The 26,489-nt window shown below is 42.7% G+C and overlaps 1 protein-coding gene across 9 annotated transcripts in view; it reads left to right on the top strand.

Moving 5' to 3' along the window:
* GREB1 (growth regulating estrogen receptor binding 1) overlaps nucleotides 1-13,102 on the top strand; it is a 175,708-nt gene extending 162,606 nt beyond the window's left edge. For 8 of the 9 annotated variants that reach the window (XM_073335996.1, XM_073336003.1, XM_073336002.1 and 5 more), the window contains 6 exons: nucleotides 698-872; nucleotides 4,399-4,617; nucleotides 7,826-7,961; nucleotides 8,524-8,724; nucleotides 10,150-10,288; nucleotides 12,747-13,102. In XM_073335996.1, the coding sequence (XP_073192097.1) occupies nucleotides 698-872; nucleotides 4,399-4,617; nucleotides 7,826-7,961; nucleotides 8,524-8,724; nucleotides 10,150-10,288; nucleotides 12,747-12,910 (1,034 nt within the window). In that variant the 3' untranslated portion in view covers nucleotides 12,911-13,102. Of the gene's footprint in view, nucleotides 1-697; nucleotides 873-2,491; nucleotides 3,006-4,398; nucleotides 4,618-7,825; nucleotides 7,962-8,523; nucleotides 8,725-10,149; nucleotides 10,289-12,746 lie in introns of those variants that run through there. The other variant, XM_073336004.1, reaches the window with a different exon arrangement.
* Nucleotides 13,103-26,489: the final 13,387 nt, after the last annotated feature.

The raw sequence follows: 26,489 nt of genomic DNA, 5'->3' as shown, positions 1-26,489 counted from the left end.
CTAACATTAGTGAAGTAGACATGTGACTCTGGGGCATTTTCTCAGCAGAAGATCCTTGGCCATGGGACATTTGTCCATGGGAGGAACTGCAGCATCTCAAGGCAGTGGAACTTGAGCAGGACCTATAGCTGACTACCATAGCCCTAAGTGAGTTTGGTGCTGGCCAGGGATGAGGAGTGGATGTGGTGCCTAATAAGGCACCGATCCTGTGCATTTCTTAGGTAGCGTCTGCCAGAAGAGTTTCTATAGAGCACCCAGAGTCTGCTCTGGTGGGACCCCCAAGGTGGAAAGACAGAGGAAATTATGGCTGTCGTCACTTAGGTGGGTCCATCCCCATGTGCAGTGGCTGGTGCCAGGAGGTGTCAGTGGAGGTAAATCTGTCCCTCGTAGTTTAAAGGCATCACATAAATTCCCACCACAGAAATCAAACTCATCTCATTAGTTTCCTCAGTGGTGTCCCATGTGGCCTTAGCAGCCTGATGCAACACCCACACCTGTCAGCTCAGTTGCATTTGGTATGGGATGGTGACAAATTGACTCTGGAACGCTTTAATCACCAATGTTCAGAGTGAGCGAGCCACACTGTGCTCCATGAACATTTGAAAGGTTGTCACTTATCAACAAACAACTCCCGCCCCTGCCACCGCTACCTCCCATCCCAGAATTTTCCTCTTGTTTATGCTGTTTTTGGTTTCAGGTGCTGCGCATTTTCTAATAAAAGAACTGTCTTATCATAATCTGGAACTAGAACGAAATCGGCAAGAAGAACTGGGGATTAAACCCCAGGATATCTGGCCTTTCATTGTCATTTCGGATGATTCCTGTGTTATGTGGAATGCAGTAGAAATCGATTGTTCAGGAGACAGAAAGAGGTAAAACAGCATAATTAAGGAACATGATTTTTTTCAGTTGATCACTTTAAACTCTCATTACGTATGACTGAGCACATCTTGTTGAAATGACATCATGGAGACAGCAAGGCTTTTACTCTTTGTAACAAGCAGGGTATAATATTTGCCTGGGGACAGAGAAGTATTTCTTTATATATTTGTCTGCATGTAACCCAAAGGGTAGTGCCCATCTGTGCCCAGTCTACAGCTTCAGCCATACAGCTCGGCACTTCAGTTCAAGCTGGAGTGACCCATGCTTTTGGCTCTGGAGTTCTGTGGTTCAGACGCAGTTGTGTTGGCCAAGAGAGGTGGCAGTCACATGTACAGTTGATCCGGATACAGTGGTGCAATGACTGCAGACACACATGGATGGATTTTAAGCAGCAGGCTAGAACTTTTATTTTGCTTTACCACAGGGGAGGGGCACTACCTGCCCATCATCCACACTCTCCTATACCAGGCATTAAGTGGTTCCAGTGCAGGGGTTACAGGGCTCCTACCATAAAACCCATCATTGAGGTTAGGCTCTCCTCAACTACCCCCGCCCAGGACTCAGCTCTCTCTGAGTCCTACCCCTTCCCCCACCCATGAGGGGGACAGAGGATGCAAAAGGGTGGAGATGTCGGGCCTCATCCCACAAGGGTTACAAGATCTCCCCCTATCCCATGAGCCCACGGCCCATCAGGAAAATCCAAGATCTTTTACCTCTGGGAACCGTGCGCTGTATCCTTTTAACCACACTGGAAACTGGCCACAAGTTGAGACAAATTAACAGTGCAACCCAGTACCTCAGTTAGGGACTAAGCACATTCCTACTTAATAGGGCTGTCGATTAATCGTAGTTAACTCACGTGATTAACTTAAAAAAATGAATCACGATTAATCACAGTTTTAATCACACTGTTAAACAATAGAATACCAATAGAAATGTATTAAATATTTTGGATATTTTTCTAAATGTTCATATATATTGTATTCTGTGTTATAATTGAAATCAAAATGTATATTATTTTTATTACAAATATTTGCGCTGTAAAAATGATAAGCAAAAGAAATAGAATTTTTCTATTCACCTCATACAAGTACTGTAATGCAATCTCTTTGTAGTGAAAGTGCAACTTACAAATGTTGATTTTTTTTTTGGTTACATAACTGCTCTCTAAAACAAAACAATCTAAAACTTCATAGCCTACAAGTCCACTCAGTCCTACTTCTTGTTCAGCCAATCACTAAGACAAACAAGTCTGTTTACATTTACAGGAGATAGTGCTGCCCTTTTCTTATTTACAGTGTCACCAGAAAGTGAGAACAGGCATTTGCATGGCACTCTTGTAACCAGCATTACAAGGTATTTATGTGCCAGATATGCTAAACATTCATATGCCTCTTCATGCTTCGGCCACCATTCCAGAGGACATGCTTCCATGCTGATGACGCTTATTAAAAAAATAATGCATTAATTAAATTTGTGACTGAAGTCCTTGGAGAATTATATGTCCCCTGCTCTGTTTTACCTGCATTCTGCCATATATTTCATGTTATAGCAGTCTCGAATGATGATTCAGCACATGTTGTTCATTTTAAGAACACTTTCACTGCAGATTTGACAAAACGCAAAGAAGGTTCCAATGTGAGATTTCTAAAGATTGCTACAGCACTTGACCCAAGGTTTAAGAATCTGAAGTGCCTTCCAAAATCTGAGAGGGATGAGGTGGGGAGCATGCTTTCAGAAGTCTTAAAAGAGCAACACTCTGATGCGGAAACTATGGAACCCAAATCACCAGAAAAGAAAATCAACCTTCTGCTGGTGGCATCTGACTCAGACGGTGAAAGTGAATATGCGTCAGTCCGCACTACTTTGGATTGTTATCGAACAGAATCCATCATCAGCATGGATGCACCTCCCCTGGGCTGGTGGTTGAAGCATGAAGGGACATATGAATTTTTAGCACATCTGGCACGTAAATATCTTGCGACGCCAGCTACAGCAGTGCCATGAGAATGCCTGTTCTCACTTTCAGGTAACATTGTAAACAATAGGTGGGAGCATTATCTCCTGCAAATGTAAACAAACTTGTTTGCCTGAGCGATTGGCTAAACTAGAATTAGGACTGAATGGACTTGCAGGATCTAAAATTTTACATTGTTTTATTTTTGAATGCAGTTTTTTTGTACGTAATTCTACGTTTGTAAGTTCAATTTTCACGATAAAGAGATTGCACTATAGTACTTGTATTAGGTGAATTGAAAAATATGATTTCTTTTGTTTTTTTACAGTGCAAATACTTGTAATCAAAAGTACATATAAAGTGAGCACTGTAAACGTTGTATTCTGTGTTGTAATTCAAATCAATATATTTGGAAATGTAGAAAACATCCAACAATATTTAAATAAATGATATTCTATTATTGTTTAACAGTGCAATTAATCGTGTGACTAATTTTTTTAATCGTTTGACAGCCCTAGTATTTAACCTACTGTGGCTCAAAGGTGCCAAGAAGATGAAAAACTCCCTTGCCCTCTGCGAATTGGCCCTATGGGAGAAAAAATCCTTTCTTATACCCAATGGCCGAAAGGCTAGACCCACAGCATCTGCTGGCCGGATTCCTGTTCCTAGTTCTGGGTGGGTAGGGTGGAACAGGGCCAAAAGAGACACCACATGGTGCTGGAGCTGGGGGATGCAGGCTGCTCAGCATCCCTCCTCCTGACTGGCCAATTGGTGCCAGAGACTACCAGGAGGGAGGACCTACTGAGTGTGTCTCAGCAAGGATCTCCCTCCCTTGCTGCCGGGTCTGTCCCATTTGCTGCTACACTCATCAAGGTCACGTAGCCATAGATGCACATGGGTGGCATTCTGGGTAAGGCTTTTGAAGGAACTAAGGGAGTTAATTGAAATTCTGGGGAAGCTGGCCACCTACCTCACTTTGGCTCCTTTGCTGGTCCCAGCCTATGTGACTTCTACTTTATTTCGCTTTGCAAATGATAAAACAAGTCTCTTAGCTTTTTAAAACAGTACTTGATTGGGCCAGTTTTATTTATTACCAGAGCTGTGCTAAAATCAGCAGCTTTGGTGTGCAGGGATTTGGAGAAGTCTTTTTTTCTGTTTCAATTTGTATGCTTAATTTTATGTCAAATCCCAAAACAAAAGCGAAGCTCAATCAAAACTGAGAAGTTCCATGTGGTTTTGTAATGGGCAAATGGTAAACAAATCTTCCCAGGATCACTTGGAGCAAGAGTCAGGTTAACATTAAACATTTACAAACCTTAATGAACATATTGAGAAATCCAGGCTGAGTTTCAAACCTATAATATCAACCCAAGCTAAATGAACTTTAGGTAGTTTCAGATTGTGATTAGAACTGAAGATGAAGAGGTAGGTCTAGCATCACTGCTGCCTGGTTAATATGCTCATATTTATAACTATTGTAAGATACTGCTCAGATGAACTGGATGCTGATTATTTTTTATACACTTTGAATTTGAAACATTTTTTCCAACCTACTGTAGTGAATATACATGGACTGAAAGGAACGTTTCCTTGAAGCAAATTCTGCAACACATTGAAGCAACCCCTAATGTCACTCACTACGCCTTGATTGGTATGAGGAAATGGTCTAGTAAAACAAATAGTGGTGAGATCAGGGAACCATTCTCCTGTTGCCATGTACATGACTTCGTCATGCTGAATGTGGATCTGACTCAGAATGTCCAATATAACCAGAACAGGTGAGTGAATCCATAGGCACCTCCAATGTAGAGCAAGGACCAAATCATGCAGCCTTCACTCTGGCTGAGCTCTCTCTCACTCGAGCTGGATTTCTCAGGAGACTGCTAATAGAATAGAGATAAAGTTTACATATAAGTTGCTGGTTCAAACCCAGCCTAGGTAAGAAGTGGCTAAAAAGGACTGTTCTCTCTCTCCAGATAAGCTAGGCATACTCTTTAATTAAATACAATAACTTTAATGGGATGAGAACAATAATAAGAAAAACAACAAAAACAAATCCCTCTAACATTGATGGAGGGCCTTTAGGGAGAAGCTGCATCCAGCCCACTCCATTCTTGGGTTCAATCTCCAACCCACCTTCTGCCCCATTTTTTTTTAACTGGGCCACACAGAATGTTCCAGACCTTAAAGGTGCCAAGCAGAGTCACTGTGGTTCTTAAAGCTCCATTCACTACAGATACTACTTGACAGCTGTTCATTAACCCATATGAAATAGTGAACTTAGTCCAGTTCCTAGAGGACAAGTGTTCACATCTCAAAATCACCAGCACATTTGCCACTAATTGTCAAAGGCACAGGGCTGAATAGGATAAGAGACTGTCACCTCTAGAAGTGATCTTTCCAAATCTAGATTGAGGCATATTTGTGGAGAAGCATCTCTGCTTTAACTATTCTATGGATAAACAGGTGACTTAAATCTTCAAGTCTGTCACTGGCACTTTTCAAGAGCACTAGAAACTTATCCACATGTATCTCCTGGTATACAGTTGTGTTATCAGGCTGTTTAGCCTGTGAGGGCATAGTACATTTTCACACAGAGTGTTACCATTTGAGGCAGTTTTTGAATGGAAAGCTGAGTGCTAATCTAAGAAAACAATAATCATAGGATTGAATAAATGTAGAGCTGGAAGGGACCTCAAGAAGTCATCTAGTCCAGCCCCACCTGAGACAGGACCAAGTAAACCTAGACCATCCCTGATAGGGGTTCTTAAAAACCTCCAGTGATGGGAATTCCACAACCTCCCTTGGAAGCCTATTCCGGAGCTTAACTACTCTTATAGTTAGAACATTTCCCCTAATATCTAACCTAAATCTCCCTTGCTGCTGATTAAGCCCATTATTTCTTGTCCTACTTTCTTTGGACATAGAGAATAATTGATCATGTCCTCTTTATAACAGCCCTTAACATATTTGAAGACTGTTATCAGGCCTCCCCTCAGTCTTTGTTTCTCAAAACTAAACATGCCAATTTTTTTTAACCCTTCCTCATAGATGAGTGTCTCTAAACCTTTTATCATTTCTTGCTGCTTTCCTCTGGATTTTCTTCAGTTTATCCACATCTTTCCTCAAGTGTAGGGCCCAGAATTGGACACAGTACTCCAACTGAGGCCTCACCAGTGCTGAGTAGAGTGGGATAATTACCTCCCTTGTCTTCCGTAAGACACTCCTATTAATACACCCCAGAATGATATTAGTAATTGCATCACATTGTTGGTTCATATTCAATTTATGAACTCCAGATCCTTTTCAGCAGTATTACCAGCTAGCCACTTTCTCCCCATTTTGTAGTTGTGCATTTGATTTTTCCTTCCTAAGTGTTAGTACTTTCATGCTTGTCTTTATTGAATTTTATCTTGTTGATTTCAGACCAATTATTTAATTTGTCAAGGTTGTTTTGAATTCTAATCCTGTTTTACAAAGTGCTTTCAACGTCCCTCAGCTCGGTGTTATCTGCTCTTCATTATCTATGTCGTTAATTAAAATGTTGAATAGTACCGGACCCAACAATGCAATAAAGCAGAGTAATATTAATGTATAGAGTGATGCAAAAATGTCAAGAATAAGGTTTTATGCTAGTTTACACTAGCAATACTTAATCTGTGGGTGTTTAATCACTGGTGACTCACTGGAGTTCTTCATGAAGCTGTCTGTTAAGGTTTGGGCAATATTGTGTGACATTCCAAGGATGAATTGGTAGTGAGAAAACATGGCATTTTGAATCAAAAAGAGACACAGTCATCCAGAGATAGCAGAGACACATGTGAGTATCAATCAACAGAGTATGTATCAACAGAGCCATAATTTTAAAAACTGATAGCTTTAAATGGCAGATTACTCACTGAGCTGTAAATAGAACCAGTCCTCCTGTAATCTTTATTTTGCTGTTTTGGTGAATGCAAAAACAACGAGGAGTCCTTGTGGCACCTTAGAGACTAACAAATTTATTTGGGCATAAGCTTTCATGGGCTAGAACCCACTTCATTAGATGAAGTCCATGGAAACCTTTACACTGACCTTATTTGTATAAATACATGAAAAAATGTGAATTGCCTTACCAAACATGAGCTTAGTCTAACAAGACAATTTAACTGACAGCAGGATACCAAGGGAAGAAAAATAACTTTTGAAGTGGTAATGAGAGTGGCCCATTTCAGACAGTTGACAAGAAGGCGTGAGTAACAGTAGGGGGAAATTAGTATTGGGGAAATTATGCAGTAAATCTATTTTACAAAATGCCTGTTACATAGGGATTTTCTGACTTCTGAGAAGCGATGTGTGAAACAAAAACACAGATCCAAATCCTGGATCAGATCCTCATACTTCTAAAAGTCATTCCAGTTCTCTTGTAGAACATGTGTATTTACAATCGGAAACAGAATCCAGATTACCCAAAGATGAGGGTACTTGGGTGTGGCCCATTTTAGAAGCTTGAGCTGCTAACTCTGGTCTGAATTCAGACCAGGATTGATAGTTTCCATTTGGTTCCATCTCTAATTTGAAATGGGCCAAATCCAACATAATGAAATCTTAAGACATAGATGAATTTGGCCCATATTGCTTAACTGTGGCTCTTTGCAATGCTGTTGGATGAAGAAGTGATTCTGTGGCTTTTAAATGCTTGATCTCACTGATGTAGACTGATAGCATTTCTATCAGAGGGATGCTGAAAATTTCAACAGTTACATGCTCCTTGTTACAGAGGAGAAATATATGGTCAGAGACCTGTACCTCTGTGTGTCTCATCTGGGGCCTAATCCATGTCCTTTGAAGTCCATGGAAACCTTTACACTGACGTTATTTGTGGTGGGATCATCCTCCTTTCTGCTTGTACAACCTGCCTCACTGTAGTATCTGAGTGCCTATATGTCTGCTAATGTTCAATAACAAGCAGTGTTTATTAATAGCTCTGATTTCCACTCCTGCTAGATTTATGTGCGATGATGTTGATTTCAACCTGCGTGCCCACAGTGCCGGTCTTCTGATCTGTCGGTTCAATCGCTTCAGTATTATGAAGAAGCAAATTGCAGTAGGAGGACATAGGTCCTTCCATATTAAGTCTAAGGTAAAAGTTGAGAATTACGTTTCGTTGTTGTTAGTTATTTGTTTGTGCTGTCATTAACCTTTAATTTAGAGAGCTGAGGTTTGTTGATGTACATTCCATTGCCAGAAATGGGACATGTGTGCCATTAGATTTTTTTTTTAACATGAAACTCTTGGAACCTATAATTCCCACAGCATAAATGTACCCTAATCTCTAGTCAGTCATCTTCCTGTGTAACGTCTTAAACCACCTTTTTTTTTTCAAACAAGAAAGCCTTTCACTATGAATTTGATGTAGAGCGGTTGTAAAGTATTACTTAATAACTCCTCCTTACACCATTTCATGTTCAGGAAGAACTTTTTGAGTCAAAGCAGAATCCAAAAAGCTATTCAAATATAATTAAACTCCAATTTTCCATGGATATCTGAAACCTTTGGGTAACAGGAGTTTTGGATAACCAATTTTTGGTCGCTGTATGCATTTTGGATTTTTGGGACAGAGATGCATTTTGTACAACCCAAAATTCAGATGATTGGGTTTGGCTGATCAGGATTTATCAATATCACAATGTTTTTCCATGTAGGTATCTGAAACTCCAGTTTCAACCGCACCTGCTCAGTACATCTGTGCTCCTGACAGCAAGCACACCTTCCTGGCAGCACCTGCTCAACTGCTGCTTGAAAAATATCTCCAGTACTACAGCCATCGCTTCTTTCCTCTTTCACTGAAGAATTATAGCCATCCAGTGCTATCTGTGGATTGTTACCTTAACTTAGGACCGCAGGTACTGAACAAAATGATCTTCAAGTAGCTCTGCAGTTTAGGCCAGCCCATATTTAACCCAAGTGTTGTCCTAGTTCTCTGATATATTCCTTTGGGATTTTTACATGGCTTCTGAACAGTATAATATTAGATCGTTGTGATATTTAAAAAAATCAATTTGTAAGTTACAAAAAAGAAAATGAATGATTAGAAGCTATGAATGAATATGCACATTAAAATAAAGTGCACAGAGAACAATCCTACAGTTGTAGTAAGGAATAGTTATAGAAATTTAGTCTGTGCTTTCTATTCAGGTCTCAATTACCAGTGCCTCAGAATTGTTTTTTCTATCAGTGTTTCCTCAACTTAATATAATAACTTGGCCATTTATATAGCTCTTCCCGCCTACAAAGCATATTACAAAATTGACCAGTCCTCAGAACATCCCTGTAAGCTACTGTGCACATTTTGTTAGCTCTAGTTTATTAATGGGGAAACTGAAGCCAAGAAGTGAATGCTCCACACAAGAGCTCAGATTAGAACTGAGGAGTTCCTGGCTCCCAGTCCTGTGCTCGGACTGTGCCCCTCTCTAAAACCAAGATACATATTTGGACTCAAATGCAAATCAAGTATGAATGATGCTAGCAGGTTTTTTGGTAGTGTTTTGGGTTATTTGTTTTTGCCTTCCCATCCAACTGGAAAACTACATGAAGTTCAAACTTGGTAGACCTGCCAATTCATCTTCCTCTCCGAGTCAGCTGTATAACAGACTTCAGAACTCGCTCCACCCCCAAATGCTCCAAGTCCTTAAAGTTCCTTTCTGGCTGACTTGTGATAAGCTGAAGTACCCTGGACACAAAGTCCTATGTGGAAAATTTCTTTATTGGGGGAGAGCGACAAACCTGTAAACATCTCAGTGAATCTCCAGGGTTCTTAACTGGCCTGAGAAGTCTGAGTGAGCAGAGAGTTTTGGAAAGCGAGAGGCTCCCAGTCTCTAGGGAAAACCTTAGGACTTAATCCTGTATATACTTATGGACATACATAACTTTACTCACATAAGTAGTTTCATTGACACTTGAGTAAAATTATGAACCTCCAAAAGTGTTTGCTGTATTGGACCATACAGGGGTGTGTGTGTGTGTACAAATGTGCAAGGCATGTCTCAGATTTGTTTTTAAGGGGAGAGACAGTTGTTGAGGCATGTAAATCCTGCCAGGTCTACCTAGCTCTTTATACAGAACTTTTTTTTTTCAGCAGAGGGATTTTTATTTGGGGGCAGTGGGGATGCTCACAAATGGTTGATCACAAAGACCATTCCTATAATTAGGAAGGATTGCTAAATTTTAAACTGTTGCAGACATTCACACCTCTGTGCAAAGCCCTAAGAAGCAACACTACTTTGAAGTCCGAGGAAAATTAATTTCTGCTTCCTCTTTCCTCCAATCAGATTGCAGTTTGCTACGTGAGTTCCCGACCTCACTCTCTGAACATCAGTTGCTCTGGTTTGATGTTTAGTGGACTCCTGCTTTACCTCTGTGACTCCTTCGTTGTAGCTAGCTTTTTGAAAAAGTTTCATTTCCTGAAAGGTGAGCTGCAGAATGATTGTTACAAATTGCAGTATTTGTCTGGTTTGGGGTTGCCAAATCCACCATTGGGCAGAAAGTAAATGATGTTTTGCCTTTGTACATCAACCAGGTCCAACTCTCCCCATTTGGGATCACACCAATCCAGCACTACAGCAGATTAATACCTACATCCTCATACAAGTATTATTAGTTCTATAGATTTTTGAAATTAGGCAGGTACTGGTGCGTCCATACCATTGAATTACCTAATGTATATTCATAGATACTCAGTGCATGTTCACAGATTGGGTACTTGTGTGTATGCAATCGGCATGCAACACTGTATGCTTACAGTTGTGACCCTCTAATTTTCAAAATCTTACCCATAAGATTCTACTCAGTATATCATGGGGGGAAAGGATGGGTTGTTTAATATTAATAATAAATAATAACCAAACGAATCAATTTAGTCTTCAGGGTTCCAGACTGACGGCACTGGAGACTGATGTCCTCTATCTACAAACAGTTTTCAGAGTAACAGCCGTGTTAGTCTGTATTCGCAAAAAGAAAAGGAGGACTTGTGGCACCTTAGAGACTAACCAATTTATTTGAGCATAAGCTTTCGTGAGCTACAGCTCACTTCATCGGATGCATTCCGATGTAACTCACGAAAGCTTATGCTCAAATAAATTGGTTAGTCTCTAAGGTGCCACAAGTACTCCTTTTCTATCTACAAACAAGCAGTTTTATTGCCAGCATCTCCCATGCTACGCTGCCACTGTGTTGTAGGCCTTATCTACTCCGGGGATTTGTCCCAGTTGCAGCCATCATTGGCCAGCCACTGGTGCTGCTGCATTGTTGCAGATCTGTGGACAGGCAAAGCTGTTATAAACTACCATTTGGATCAGTACAGCTTAACCCAGTTTCAAGCAGGGGTATGCTAGACTGATACAAGTGATGGAGTATCGTGGTTTCGCCTTGGCAATGGTGGTTGGCTACTGAAGACTGAATTCTGCAGCATGGACAAGGCCTTAATCTTGACCTGGAGGAACAGGGCTAGAGATGGAAACTTTAGGAGTGAAGGTCAGTTAAGTTTCCACCTCCAGCCCTTCTGGTAGGAAGATCCAATGTTCACAGAATCAGAGTGCTGTCCCCTTTTTCCCTTAAGTGATAGATAACTAAGGGGTTCACTCTCCTTCATTTTATAGTCCAGTAAACCTTAGAAATGTATCATTCTGAAGAGTATCCCCCGATAAAGTCCTTCTCCCCTGCTGTTTGTCCTTTCTTGTTGACATCCTTTTCCTCTGCTGGCTTGTGTATAAGTGTAACTTTCATTGTCTCTGGCCTCACCTTGCTCAACTGACATTGGAGACACACACAAAACAACGTTCCTTTGTCTAGGACATTCCTTTTATCATGTCAGCCCCCAAAACATATTCTAGTAATGTATTTCCAGCACACATATATAACTGTTTACACACCATCCGCACACAGATCATGACCAGCGTTTCACTAGCTTTCGTTTGAGATTTTAGTCAATATACTTCTATAATACAGTAATATTTTATAGAATCCATTGATTCAGTTACTTATTCTTTGGGGTTTAGACCTTTTCCCCCCAGGGTGTCTGGACCATTCCTGCAGAGCATAGCACTTAAGCACATGCTTAAGTATCCAGCCACCTCAATCTCTTTTAAGATTTAGGTGCTTTGCTGAATTAGGACCCTGTAGACCCACTGCAATAGGTAAGGTACTTCTTAGTGTGAATAAGGGTATCAAAATCTGGCCCATGGAACTGTCACAAATGTAAAGGCTTGTCTTCACTACGGGAGTAAGTTGACCTAAGTTACGCTACTCCAGCTGCATAAATAACATAGCTGGAGTCAACGTAGCTTAGGTCCACTAATCCTGATGTCTTCACTGTGCTGCATTGATGGAGACGCTCTTCGGTCGACTTCCCTTACTCTTCTTAGAGAGCTGGAGTACCAGAGAGTCGACCAGAGAGCACTCTGCCATTGATTTATCAGGTCTTCACTAGACCCGCTAAATCAATCCCTGCTGCATCGCTTGCAGTAGCGTCAATCTCCCTGCTGTGAAGGCCCTAAGGCTGGATCATGATCTATCTGAAGTACTAGATGGATCCCATTATCATAATGTCTAAGCACCTTACAGTCTTTAATGTATTTATCCTCACAACTTCCCTGTGAGGTACAGAAGTATTGTTATTGCCATCTGAAAGATGGGGAACTGAGAGGCCAAGTAAGTCGCCTGAGGTTGCACAGAAAGTCTCTGACAGAGCAAGGAATTAAACGTGGGTTTCCTAAATCCCAGACTAGCACCCTAAGCACTGAAACATCCTTCCTCTCTCTTCCAGGCATAGAACTCCCACTGAAGACAATTAAGAGCTTGCAGGACCAGGTTGATGATTTAGAGAATAAAACAAAACACTCATAATTGTTTGTTTTAACCATTCATGTAGGTGCCACCTTGTGTGTTATTTGCCAAGACCGCAATTCTCTTCGCCAGACTGTTGTCCGGCTAGAACTAGAAGACGAATGGCAGTTCCGACTGAGGGATGAATTCCAAACTGCCAACGCCAAAGAGGACAGACCACTTTTCTTTCTGACTGGACGACATATCTGATAGAAAATGAGCAGGCTTCCTGAACTGTCTAATGAGAAGAGGTAGTACGAGAGGCTGAGTTCTCAGTGCTCCCAAAAAAAAAAAAAAGCCATTTGAGAGGCTCTGTGCTCTGAAACATTCAAGCATATGTTTCCTGAGGAGCCATCAGCTGAGCAATTTTGAAATATTTTTATTAAAATTATATTTAATCAACTAATGTGTGTTTTTATCACCAAGAATTGGAAGTGACTCTTCTAATTTAATTACCCAGTAGAAGTAATTCCTGATACCTGGGAAAGAGGTACCGACTTACTACTTTACATGGTGGAAACATTTCTGGATAAGAAGAGAGATCACATTTCTGTCAAAACAGAAGGCACACAAAATGTTTCAAAATTAAGATGTTTAGAAACAGTTTTGTACAATTAGGGAATGTAAATTTAGAGAAATAGGGAATGTACATTTAGAAGTAGACTTCGTTCTTTTTAAGTCTTATTTATCTAGAAGTCAGCACAAGACATCAGACCAAATTTTGGATTTTACAGGAAATTTTACATTCTGGTAATAGATCGCTACTGATGGATACAAAGAGGCTTTTTATACCTAAAGGTGTAAAATATATTTTTTATGCAATGGGAACTGGTTGTGACCATAACTATGGTGTCAGTGTCACACTGAATAATTTTATCATACAGGATTGGGGTGGGGGGGAGAGGTGTAATTAAGGTACCTGTGTTTGGTTGGTCAAGAAAGAGCACTTTGAAGTAGACTTACGAAAGAAGGAGATGTGAACATTTATTCCAGAACACTTGAGTATCTGGGACAAAGTCTAAGATAGCTGAAGAGGATTAAGGGAAAGATTAGCAGCAACCAAACTTTGAGATAAATAATTTTGAGCTAAATGAACTGGTGCTTTTAGTTACAGATGAATTTGTTGCACTGGCTTAAGACTTCAAAGCAGGCCACGAGGCAATTCAGACAGGAGATGCGTATAGCACTGAAGTCCAAATTCCAAATACCCTCCTAGAATGCTCTCTTGCTAAGGCACTTCAAAAGAGCTGGGCAGTCAGGTGGCATCTTTGCTGAGTATATGTAGAAATCTAAGAGGATGTTTAGAAAATGCATCATGCAGTTTAGTATTTAGCACCCTGGTGTGTTAAAATGTAGAGTGCATGCTGAAAAAACCTGGTTATATTTATAGACATACTCCCCAAAGCTGCAATCCCAGAACTTCATGTTATCCTTATGGAGTCAGTGGCTCTGATCCTTGGCTTGGCCTAGATACTCTATGCCAAGTGTAGGCATGAAAGGTGGCACAAATGTCACCAGAAAACCCTTTATAATATGTTAATCCTCTCTTGACTGGCTACGCCAACTATAGGACCATTTTGTGCTCGTTGAGTAGCATTAAGTGGCTATAACGCATTTGAGGGATTGTAACTAAGACACTAATAATCTGTGCCAAAGAGCTGACTTAGATTTATTTTCAGGGAATAAAAATAAATTAAGCGATTGTGAGAGATTTAGGATAATGTTTACACAATTGTTTTGGTAGAAAGTGATATGCTTGTATATTTCATTGTGCTTCTTTTGGAGTAAGAACTTTCTTTTTAGTTTTGTTTTATTCTGTGTAAATAGTATTTCCTGTGCAGTTCCCTCCATTTGATTAGTTAATTTAAACTTTTTAAAGGGTTGTAATATTCAGGTCTTACTCATCCTTTATAAATAAAATATGTACTGCATGGACAGGTGTCTGGGTGATGTGTGGCCACTGTCAAATGCTCACACTCACAGGGGAAAATTGCATTGGCAAAAGGAAGCTAATAAGATTTAGGATTGCCCTGCATGCGTCAAGAGGAAACGTTGTGCTGTTTACAAGCTTTCAACAGTTCAGGACTTTTGGGATAGATCCAGGATTATGGATGCAGGGAACTCATGACATACAAACGTAAAACAAGTTTTGAAAACAGTTCAAAAATATGAATCAAAATCAACTTTCTGTAAATGCAATCTCTGTATCTTGGGTTTTTAGTTATAAAATCTACTTCACAAGTCTTCCAAACCTGCATTTTCTCCAAATGATGATATTAAATATGCAGTGATACCATGCATAATGTGAAAAGAGGCCATTAAGTACTAGCTACATTGGAATAAAAAGTTTTTCAGCTCTGTGTTTTCATAAGGGCTTGCATTATATATTCAGTTTTCCTTGTATAGTTGACCATCTGTTTGGCGTTTCCTGCCATGAATATACTGGGCAGAGTCTTTAAAAACAAAGGTTATAAAGAAATGCAATAGTGTTTAGCAAATCCCTAAATGATTTTTCTTTCTTTCTTTCTTTCTTTCTTACACTAGCAATAGTCAAACCTTTTGATCTGACCCTGAACGCAGACATTTCAACAAATATCTGTGAGACAGAAAAGTACAATACAGCCTCTAAATAAAGCAAACTTAAAACTGGTTGCCTGCACATGTAGGTTATGCCTGGTTGGTGTTGTATGCTGTATACTTGGCATGGTACAATCAGTTCTGTCCAAGCAAAGCCCATCTAAGTGCTAATCATCTGTGCTTAGTAGTCAGCCTTTGCTCTTCTCTGAGTGCTAGTCCCTATGGGTATTCTCTGTGGGTGTGAATTTTCTCCATGAGTCCAGGATTGGAAGATTTTCAATAGGAGTGTAGATCTGGTGAGCTCTTTCCCAGAATGGACAGAAGGAGGCGCTATAACTGCCGTGAATAGAGCATCCCGTCATAGGAGGGAGCTGGTGAGTCCATTCAGAGATGCTGAGATAAAAGAACTAGGTGCAGCCTGTGGAAATTTTGTGCTGAGTGCTTTCTATTTGGTGCAATACCTAAGCTTACAGGCACCTCCAGCCTTTCTGCTATGGGTTGCTGTCCCTTTAAGGCCAGGGAGTCTGGGAGTCATTGTCCCCAGGTGGCGCACATAACTGACATGGCCTTGTGACTTCCCACTGGGATATAAAGCATCAGCCTTCTTTCAGCAAGGGTAAAGTGAAAGGCGAGCAGGGGCTGTCTGAGCGGGCCAACTTAGTGGCTCTGGGAAAGAAGCTACTAAGGCCATGGCTACACTACGAAAGTACTCTGATTATACAGCAGTCGATTTTTGGGAAAAGATTGTATAAAGTCGCGTGCATGCGTCCACAGTAAGCACATTAATTCGGCGGTGTGCGTCCACAGTACCGTGGCAAGCGTCGACATTCCGAGTGGTGCACTGTGGGTAGCTATCCCACAGTTCCTGCAGTCCCCGCTGCCCACTGGAATTCTGGGCTGAGCTCCCAAAGCCTGATGGGGCCAAAAATTTGTTGCAGGTGGTTATGGGTAAATATCATCAGTCAACCCTCCCTCCCTCCGTGAAAGCAACGTCAGACAATCATTTCGCGCCCTTTTCCCTGGATTGCCCGAGCAGATGCCATAGCATGGCAAGCATGGAGCCCGTTCAGCTCACCACAGCAGTTATGACCATTGTAAACACCTCTCACATTATCATGCAGTTTATGCAGAACGAGCACCTGAAAAACCAGGTGAGGAGGCGATGGCAGCGCGGTGACAAGAGTGTAGAGGACATGAACACAGATTTCTCTAAAACCGTGGTCCCTGGCAATTTGGAGATCATGGTGTTAATGGGGCAGGCTCATGCCATGGAATGCCAATTCTGGGCCTGGGAAAAAAGCACAAGGTGTTGGGACTGCATAGTGTTGCAGGTTTGGGATGATTTCCAGTGGCTCCTAAACTTTCGCATGCGTAAGGGCACTTTCATGGAATTTTGTGACTTGCTTTCCCCTGCCCTGAGGCGCAAGAATACCAAGATGAGAGCAGCCCTCACAGTTCACAAGCGAGTGGCAATAGCACTGTGGAAGCTTGCAAAGCCAGACAGCTACCGGTCAGTTGGTAATCAATTTGGAGTGGGCAAATCTACCATGGGGGTTGCTGTGATGCAAGTAGCCAACGCAATCATTGAGCATGATTGCTCATGATTGCTCAATCAAAGGTAGTGATTCTTGGAAATTTGCAGGTCATAGTAGATGGCTTTCCTGCAGTGGGATTCCCTAGCTGTGGTGGGGCTATAGACAGACCGCATATCCCTATCTTGGGACCGGACCACCTTGGCAGCCAGTACATAAACCACAAGGGGTAATTTTAAATAGTGCTGCAAGCACTGGTGGATCACAAGGGACGTTTCACTAACATCAATGTGGGATGGCCAGGAAAGGTTCATGATGCTCACGTCTTCAGGAACTCTGGTCTGTTTAAACGGCTGCAGGAAGGGATTTACTTCCCAGACCAACAAATAACTGTTGGGGATGTTGAAATGTCTATAGTTATCCTTGGGGACCCAGCCTACCCCTTAATGCCATGGCTCATGAAGCCGTACACAGGCACCTTGGACAGGAGTAAGGAGCTGTTCAACTATAGTCTGAGCAAGTGCAGAATGGTGGCAGAGTGTGCCTTTGGACGTTTAAAGGGTCGGTGGCGCAGTTTACTGACTCGCTTAGACCTCAGTGAAACCAATATTCCCATTGTTATTGCTGCTTGCTGTGTGCTCCACAATTTCTGTGAGAGTAAGGGGGAGACTTTTATGGTGGGGTGGGAGGTTTAGGCAAATCACCTAGCCACTGAATACGCGCAGCCAGACACCAGGGCAATTAGAAGCACAGCAGGAAGCACTGCGCATTAGAGAAGCTTTGAAAATCAGTTTCATGACTGGCCAGGGTACCGTGTGACACTTCTGTTTGTTTCTCCTTGATGAAAACCCGCCTCCTTGGTTACCTCTAAATTCCCTGTAAGCCACCCGCCCTCCCTCCTTCAATCACAGCTTGCTTGCAAAGGAAATAAAGTCACTATCATTTAAAAACCATGTATTTAATTGATTATAAAAATAGGGAGATAACTCACAAGGTAGCCCAGGTGGGGTGTGGGAGGAGGGTAGGAGGGAAGGAAAAGGCCACTTCAAAACTTGTTGAATGACAGCCTTCTGTTGCTTGGGCTGTCCACTAGGGTGGAGTGGTTGGGTGCCCGGAGCTTCCCCCGGCGTTCTTGTGCGTCTGGGTGAGGAGGCTATGGAACTTGGGGAGGAGGGAGGGCAGTTAAACAGGGGCTGCAGTGGCAGTCTGTGATCCTGCTGCCGTTCCTGAACCTCCACCAGACGTCGGAGCATGTCCGTTTGATCCCACAGTAGCCACAGCGTTGCCTCATGCCTCCTCTGATCTTCCTGCCACCACGTCTCCTCATGTTCATCGGCCGCTTTCCTGTACTCTGCTATTGAGTCCCTCCACACTGTCTGCTGAGCTCTGTCAGTGCCAGATGACTGCATGAACTCAGAGAACATTTCATCGCGCGTGCGTTTTTTTTGCCGCCTTATCTGGGATAGCCTTTGGGGCAGAGAAGGGAGACTTGAAACATTTGCAGCTGCTGGAGGAAAAAAAGGGAGTGAAGTATTTAAAAAGCTACATTTTACAGAACAATGGCTATACTCTTTCACGGTGAACAACACTATTCACATTACATAGCACAGGTGTTTTTAGTACAAGGTCGCATTTTGCATCTTATATTGAGTGCCTGTGGCTATGGTGTTAGAGATCACACATGCAGTGCCGGGCAACAGAATTCAGCTTGCAGGCGGCCATGGTAAACCATAGTCTTTCAGCTTCTGCAACCTTCATAATAGCAGCGCCCTCCTTTCCCATACCAAGCAAAGCTCGTTGAGTTGGCCATTTAGTGCTGCGGTTTTCGTGTTAACATGTAGCAGCAGAAACCAAACTAACCCTCCACCATCCAATTCTCTGGGATGATTGCTTTACCCCTCCCCCCACCATGTGGCTGGTATCAGGGAAGATCCCTGCTAGCCAAACGCTAACAGTGCCAATGCTCCCCCCACCACACGTGGCTAACTGCAGGGAGGATTTCTTTTCAGCCACAGGCAAACAGCCCAGTAGGAACGACCACCTCTGAATGTCCCCTTAATTAAATTCCCGTATTTCAACTAGGTTACCATGAATGATATCACTCTCCTGAGGATAACACAGAGAGATAAAGAACGGATGTTGCTTGAATGCCAGCAAACACCGGGACCATACGCTGCCAGGCTTTGTCATGCAGTGATACCAGATTACTTGCTACTAGCATGGCGTGGTAAAGTGTCCTACCATGGAGGACGGAATAAGGCTGCTCTCCCCAGAAACCTTCCGAAAAGGCTTTTAGAGTACCTCCAGGAGAGCTTCATGGAAATGTCTCTGGAGGATTTCCGCTCCATCCCCAGACATCTTAACAGACTTTTCCAGTAGATGTACTGGCCACGAATGCATCCCAAGTCCTCAGGGCTCAATACTCATTAAAAAATGCTTGCTTTTATAACATGTATTATATTTAAAAAGGTACACTCACCAGAGGTCCCTTCTCCGGCTTCGTTGGGTTGGAAGGGTATTTCAGTCAGGGTGATAAAAAGATCCTGGCTGTCGGGGAGAACGGTGTGCTGTGTGCTCTCCTCAAGCTCGTCCTCGTCCTCCTCATCTTCCCTGTCCGCAAAATCCTCAGGCATGGCGGAGAGTACCCCATCTTCAGAGTCCATAGACAGGGGTGGGGTAGTGGTGGCGGCCCCTCCTAGAATTGCACGCAGCTCAGCGTAGAAGCTGCATGTCTGGGGCTCTGTCCTGGAGAGTCCGTTTGATTCTTTGGTTTTCTGGTACAATTGTCTGAGCTCCTTAAGTTTCATGCGGCACTGCTGTAGCCTCTGTCCCTCATGGCCTCGGAGATTTTTTGAAATGTTTTGGCATTTCGTCTTTTGGAATGTAGTTCTGATAGCACGGATTCCTCTCCCCATACAGCGATCAGATCCAGTACCTCCCGTTCGGTCCATGCTGGAGCTCTTTTTCGATTTTGGGACTGCATGGTTACCTGTGCTGATGAGCTCTGCATGGTCACCTGTGCTGATGAGCTCACCTGGCCAAACAGGAAATGAGATTCAAAAGTTCCCGCGGCTTTTCCTGTACACCTGGCCAGTGCATCAGAGTTCAGAGTGCTGTCCAGAGTGGTCACAATGGTGCACTGTGGGATAGCTTCTGGAGGCCAATACCTTCGAATTGCGTCCACACTAGCCCTAATTTGAAACGGTGATGTCGATTTCAGTGCTAATCCCCTCGTCGGGGAGGAGTACAGAAATAGTATTTAAGAGCCCTTTATGTTGAAAAAAAAATGGCTTTGTTGTGTGGATGGGTGCAGGGTTAATTTGATTGAACTCTGCTAGATTCAACACAAACTCGTAGTGCCCAGAAACTGGGAAAAACTTGAAGAGTCCAGCAGAAACCTGGAAAAAGGACCTGAGAAAGAGGATATGCAGAAGCACCTGGGCAAACAGTGGTGTGGACTAATGGAGCTAATGGTTGCTCTGCTGTGTGGCCTGGACACTGGAGGGGTCAGGTTCCCCTACACCTCATTTGGGCCCCTTGGGTGGCATCAGCTCTCTGCATTAGGAGGAAATGCCTATTGAAAGCCCCTGCAGAAAGAAAGAAAGGGGCGAGACCCTGAAAAGAGGGCAGGAGCCCATGAAGGACAGGATTGTTTGGCCTCTGTGATGAAGAGGAAGTTTATGGTGTTCCTGTATCTGATCACTATGGGTGAGATTCCCCAGGGGATAATAGGTGCTTCAATACGCCGTGTTTCTATGCCTAACTTTAGGTGTCCTGCTGCCCAATGGAATCCACAGCTCTGAGTTAGGCCCCCAGGCTCTCTGCGCAATGCTTGGGGCAAGTTAGACACCTAAGAATGGGATCCAGAAAAGCTAGCATGCTTCGTCACTGGAGCAATGGGTCTGGAACACTGGGTTAGTGCAGTAATGGGCTGGCTGCAGACTCATTCACTCTCTAGCCCAATGGACAGTATTTAAACCCAGTGGAACAGCTTCAGCTTGAGAAACTGAGACTACCCTAGTGGTTAGGGCAACCTCCTAGGCAGGGAGACCCAAGTTCAAATACCTGCTTGACATTAGCCATTCTCCTACCCACTGTTGTTTCTTTCTCCATTGCTCTCTTGATTTTTCTCCTACTCAGTGTTAGAATCAGGGGTGGTGGTTACATGAGCATCTCCCAACCGTCTCCCCCGAGTTCCTAGTTTAAAACTCTTTTAATCAGCTCTTCTCCATCACAGACGGCTGTTTTCCTCCCTACTCAGGTGGAGGCCACCCCATGAGAACTGTCCTCTGTCCATGAATGCCTCCCAGTGGTCCAACATCCCAAAGCCTTCCTTATAGCACCAGAGCCTGAGCCATTTGTTGGTCATCATAATCTTGTCTCGCCTTCATTCTCCCTGTGTAGGGACAGGTAGAACCCACTGAAGATCATCTGAGTCTCCATTTCCTTAAGCATCTTCCCCAGCCTGGCATAGTCTCCCTTGATATGTTCCAGAGAGAATCTAGCTGTATCATTTGTTCCGACATGAAGGCCAATCAGTAGATTATTTCGTGCTCCTGTTAGGATCCTCTTCAGCCTCAAGTCCACATCCCATATTTTAGCTCCCAGACCCTTCTGTTCGCCAGATCAGCTCTTGTGACAGGCCTGTCTGTGCTTCTTAGTGGGGAGTCACCAATCACACAGATCTGCCTTTTCTCCTGGTGTCGGTGTGATTCTCTGGCCTTCCTCTTGTTCTTTCTGGCTGCAAGACCTCTAGTCTTTTGTTCTCCTTTACCATCTCCTGAGAGTCATTCTGCATTCTCCTGGGGCTCTGAACTCTGGGTACCTCCACTGACTCTTCCCCTCTTCTTAAGGACTAGCTGCTCTTCTCTCTTTCCCTCCCACCTTCAGGTACTGCCTGCTGTGCCCCTCCTTCATTTTCAGCAAACCTGTTCCTGAGTTCTTTCTCCTTCACTAGCCAATCTTTTCCTCTGCCTGGTTCTCGTAGTCAGATGCGTCTACTGGCCACTTTCCTCACCCAGCAGTTTCCCCTCTGAGTTCTTCAGTCCAGCTTCCATCTGAAAGTCTTGACTTTTTCCTTCAGCTTCCTCTTCCCTTCCCTCCATGATCAGCTCAAATCCCCTTTGAAACTCAATCATAGTTTCCACTTGCATCTCCAAACCTCAGATCTTCTCTTCCATCCGCTCCATCAGGCGGCACTTCATCCAAATGAAGTTCTTTTCAGGTTCCACATCCAGTCATCTTCATTGTCCCTTCCATTCCTTGGTTCACTACCACTGCTGCCTTGGTATCTGTCATAGCCTTTCCATCTACACTAGCAAGCAAAACCAAAACCAAACAAACACCAGAACACCACACACACATGTCTCCCTCAAACTCCCTGTTTTCAGCTCTGTTTGCTGGCTCCTGTGCCGCTGCTCCTGATTTATTATTGAAGGGAACACTTCAGGAGATTACGCAGCATACCTATTTACACATAACCAGGTACACAGTCTTGCCAACACAGCAAATGCCATAGAAACAAAAGATTTATGCATAAAGGTTAACAATTAGAGGGTAGAGCCTGATGCTTTGGACTGTCCTTTGGAACATGGAACTAAAGCTGGTGTAGACTGTAATAATGGTGTCTTGTACAGGCAGGCACTAGGTGTATGCTGAGTACCCCCCCATCCCTTTAACGTAGTGAGGGAGGGATCACTGCATGTATGGTCTGTGAGGCAGTGTGGTCTGGTGACCTAGGTTTTATTCCTGACTCTACCATTGATGTGCTCTATCACTTTGAGCAAGTCACTTCACCCCACTTCCTTTTCCACCCTTTGTCTGTCTTATTGACTTAGATTGTGGTAGGGACTGTGTGCAACGAGAGCACAATGAGACCCTAGTTTCAGCTGGGGACTCTCAGTACTACCACTATGCAAATAGCGTGTCCCAGGCCTGGATGAAGTTTTTCAGGATGGTGTTGGGTACCAGAGCAGTCCACACTAGCGAGGAGGGCACAGACTGTACCACTGTGTCTTTCTCCCATTGTGAAAGCCACAGGGGGAGGGCTAAGCCCAGAGAGGACAGCCAGAACAGCCTTTTGGTCCTCTTTCTAGACATGATATTCCTGGTCCAAATGGGACAGTAGATGGACAGTATCTCTCATAGTTCAGGCTGGCAGTGTTCAGCATTTGGCATAGGAACAGATGTCCTGGAGAAAATGGCAGACCAGGTCTCTGTAAACCCAGGGTAGTGGACACAGAGTTGTAGAGCAGTGTGGCCCTGCAGACCCTCAGCAGGAGGATATTGGACAGCTGACCAGGTGGTAGTTCATGGTGCCCTGCAGGAGGCTCTTCAGCACCTGTGGATGGACAGCGGACTGTCTCAGCGGGAAGACCAGGGCGTAGGACATTGGAGGAAAGGTGGGTATCTGCCCCCTACTGATCTTCCAGGGTGATGGGCAAAGTGGGGAGGGCTGCAGCAGAGGGACTCAGGTTGGGTCAGCTTGTATCTTGTTGGTCCTCCTTGTGAAAGTAAAACAAATTATGTTTAAATTATAATTCATTAAAGAAATGCTGCTTGAAGAGTTTGTTGAAATATAGTTGTCAGGAAGAGAAACATTAAGGAGTGTGAGACAATGGGTTCTCAGACTAATTAACTTAGAGCTCCTACTGAGCTAGGAGATTGGTAAACGTTAGTATGCAAATAAGATATGTATGTATATTTGTCAGTTTCTGCTTCCTTTTGTCTCCTATGTTAAATTGGCTTTGGCTTATCTGTATAAATAAGTTAGCTTGAGCTTTTGCAGGAGGCTCACATATATCTGGATGCATTGGCAAAGCACTCTGCTAATAAACAGAGTGGTCTGACAAATTCAGTGAGTCTTGAATCTGACTTTGACATCCTCAAGGGTTGGATCTTACAAGAACTCTTTGGAGGTGGAATCCACTCCTTTGGACGCTCTCTTGAGCAAAACCCAAGCAACAGTCACAGAGCGTATTTGGTTAGTGAAAAGAGCTACCTCACCCTAGGGCTATAATCTACAGAGAAGTGCTTGCTATGGAGACGTTGGGAAGTTTTGTGCCTCCTCCATACAGGGAGCTGAGGCTGTCATTGCATTTAGCATTTCCCTGGTGGTGCCGGTAGTTTGTTCATAATTGATTCTAAGAGTATCTTGTAATAGCTTGCTATAAATAGCAAGTGAAGTTATACAACTGAATGGAAAGATAAATGAAGTAGCCAATGCATAGATCCTGGGCTCAGTTAATTCAATCACGATTTTATTTCAACACTTTATACAGTGACATTAATAAAGCTCAAACCAGAAGGGGTCAGACTGGCAGATTTAAAAGCAACCCTCATGACATACCGGAAAATCATCTTAGCATACTTCACTGAACAGACAGCCACTGAGCCTGTGAGACAAGGAATTCCAGCTGTCACTGTGTCGAATAAACGTAAAGGGCCAAGAGACTGATCCTGTTCCTATTGAAGTCAGTGGCAGAACTGCCCTTTATTTCAATGGGAGTAGGTTAGCTTTGGCCTCTAGTCACCCATACATAGGTAATATCTCCCTGAAATCTTGGAGAATTTTGTCTTAAGTTAGACAGGCTGAGTCTGATAGTCATTTATCTAGGTCACACTTAAAGATATCTATGAAGGAACAACAATGGATTTGCAATATTTATAAATTCATGTATAAAGAAGAACTAAATATAGCCCCTTCCCCCCAACCCCGTTAGTTTTTAATATTAGGAATTCAGGCCTTGACTATGCTGATTTTCCTGATAAAAAGGGCCCTGCTCTTTTCCAGCTCTGAACAGTGGGTACAAAATGGTATCAAATCAGAATGGAAGTATACTGTATCCCTCTTCACAAATGCAAATGATAACCCAAGGTACAAGGGAGCAGAAAATGAGGCTCTATATTGGGAACTAGTAGTTTTAAAACATCAGAGACATCAAACAAGTGAAACGTAATTAAGAGTGTAAATTATTTTTATTCAAACTGCTGAACTTTGTTTTTAACAGCTATTTATCTCAAACCTCTGAAACTCTTGAGAGAAACATTGTGTTTGCTAAAGATTAGAAACACCATTGCATCTTCAATTAAGAAAGCTCACAATCAACACTCAGAGCACCAGCAAAACTTGAAGTGACATTCCTGATATTTCTCAAGTAAAGAGCAAACAGGAAAAAACTTTCTTTGGAGAAAATCCTTGTAGGCCTTTTTTAAACACAGAATATAATAGAAATGCAAGAGTGTAATCTGAACAATGTGATTCTAGGGTCTGATATTATGAATCACCAAAGCTAGGAAAAGCTGCTGTACTTGAAGTACTTATGTCCTTCTTATTACTACTTCTATAGCTGAGAAAATTGAGTTTAACATTTTTCTACTCCTGATTGGTTTTGTGCTTCTACAATAGAAGCTTAGTGCTTGGTTCAGTGGTTGCATACTGTAGTTGAAAGATATTTTTATAAATTACACTGAAAGTATTGGCATGAAACTAGGAGAGATCTTTAATTTGCTATCAAGTTTCTGACTGGTAGGACTTGCAAAAGAGTTCAGCTGCTGGACTGGAAGTAGCAGAGTTTGAAGCTTTAAGCCAGGAGAAAGGCTATCTGGATTCAAAAGGAGGACTACATTAAGTGTTTGTGAAACTGCACACTCCCCAGCTGGGCATACTCAAAACCAGCATTTTAAGAAGTTGTATTTCTCTTTAAACTTAGCTCTGACAAAGAAACACTTGTGCATCCACACTACAAAATCAAATAGACAGGCATGCATTAAGGGCCAAAATCTATCTTCAGTTACACCCATGTAACCACATTTAAACTGTGGAGTTCCGGGGTTGTGTAGGAGAGCATGACTGGGTTATGACAGTAAGAGCCAATTTAAAAGACATGTCTAAAGCATTAAAATGCCTGCAGAATGCAAATTGCATGGAGTTTTGTTCACAGTTAGAGGAGCTCAGCAAATTGCCTGCCCAGAAAAAACCCTTTCAAAATAAGAAAAAAACCATCCAGCTGGAAGGTGTTTTGTGTCTGTAAAGCCGCCTTCGTTCCACTGAAGCTTGTGACTTAATTGGAATACTTGAGGAGTCAGTTGAAAGGAAAATGTGCACTAGCTTATTGGGCTCATGTTTCTTGCTCTGGCTGCGGTTCCAAGAACTTGAGCAGGTAAAATTAGCAAGCAAACATGAGCACTGAGAAATTATTTTCTCTGGATCTTTGTTGTCAACAACTATTACTTGAACGCAGCATTTTTGTTTACGACCAAAGCAAATCCCAGTTTTAGCATTCCTGGGTAAAGAATTCCCTGGGAATGGAGGAAAATTATCTCAAGATGTCGTCCAGAGACGCAGGACACAGAGGAACCCCTGCAGAATCTTCCTGGTCTTGGGTAAGGCCTTATGATCTAAGTCTACATACACAACATTTTAAAGCAGTAGAAGAGTTTTACTAACTATGATATAAAACCCCATATATCAGACAGAGTAGAATGAGCATCTACTCCACTTTTCTACAGCAGTGTAAGTGTTTAACTGATGATTTGATTTTCATTTCTATTTCCACCTACAGACATTTACAAATATATTTGAAAAGGGGGGAGGGTGTGTTACTTAATCATGCTGCGGATCCACACATTGGAGACTTCAGGGCAAGCAATGCTGTGCATGTACTGTTCACTTTGAGAAC

The sequence above is a fragment of the Lepidochelys kempii genome, chromosome 3 (assembly GCF_965140265.1).
Source record: "Lepidochelys kempii isolate rLepKem1 chromosome 3, rLepKem1.hap2, whole genome shotgun sequence".
Classification (NCBI taxonomy): Eukaryota; Metazoa; Chordata; order Testudines; family Cheloniidae; genus Lepidochelys; species Lepidochelys kempii.
Note: the sequence above shows the minus strand (reverse complement) of the source record. Positions and strands in the feature narration are given on the sequence as shown.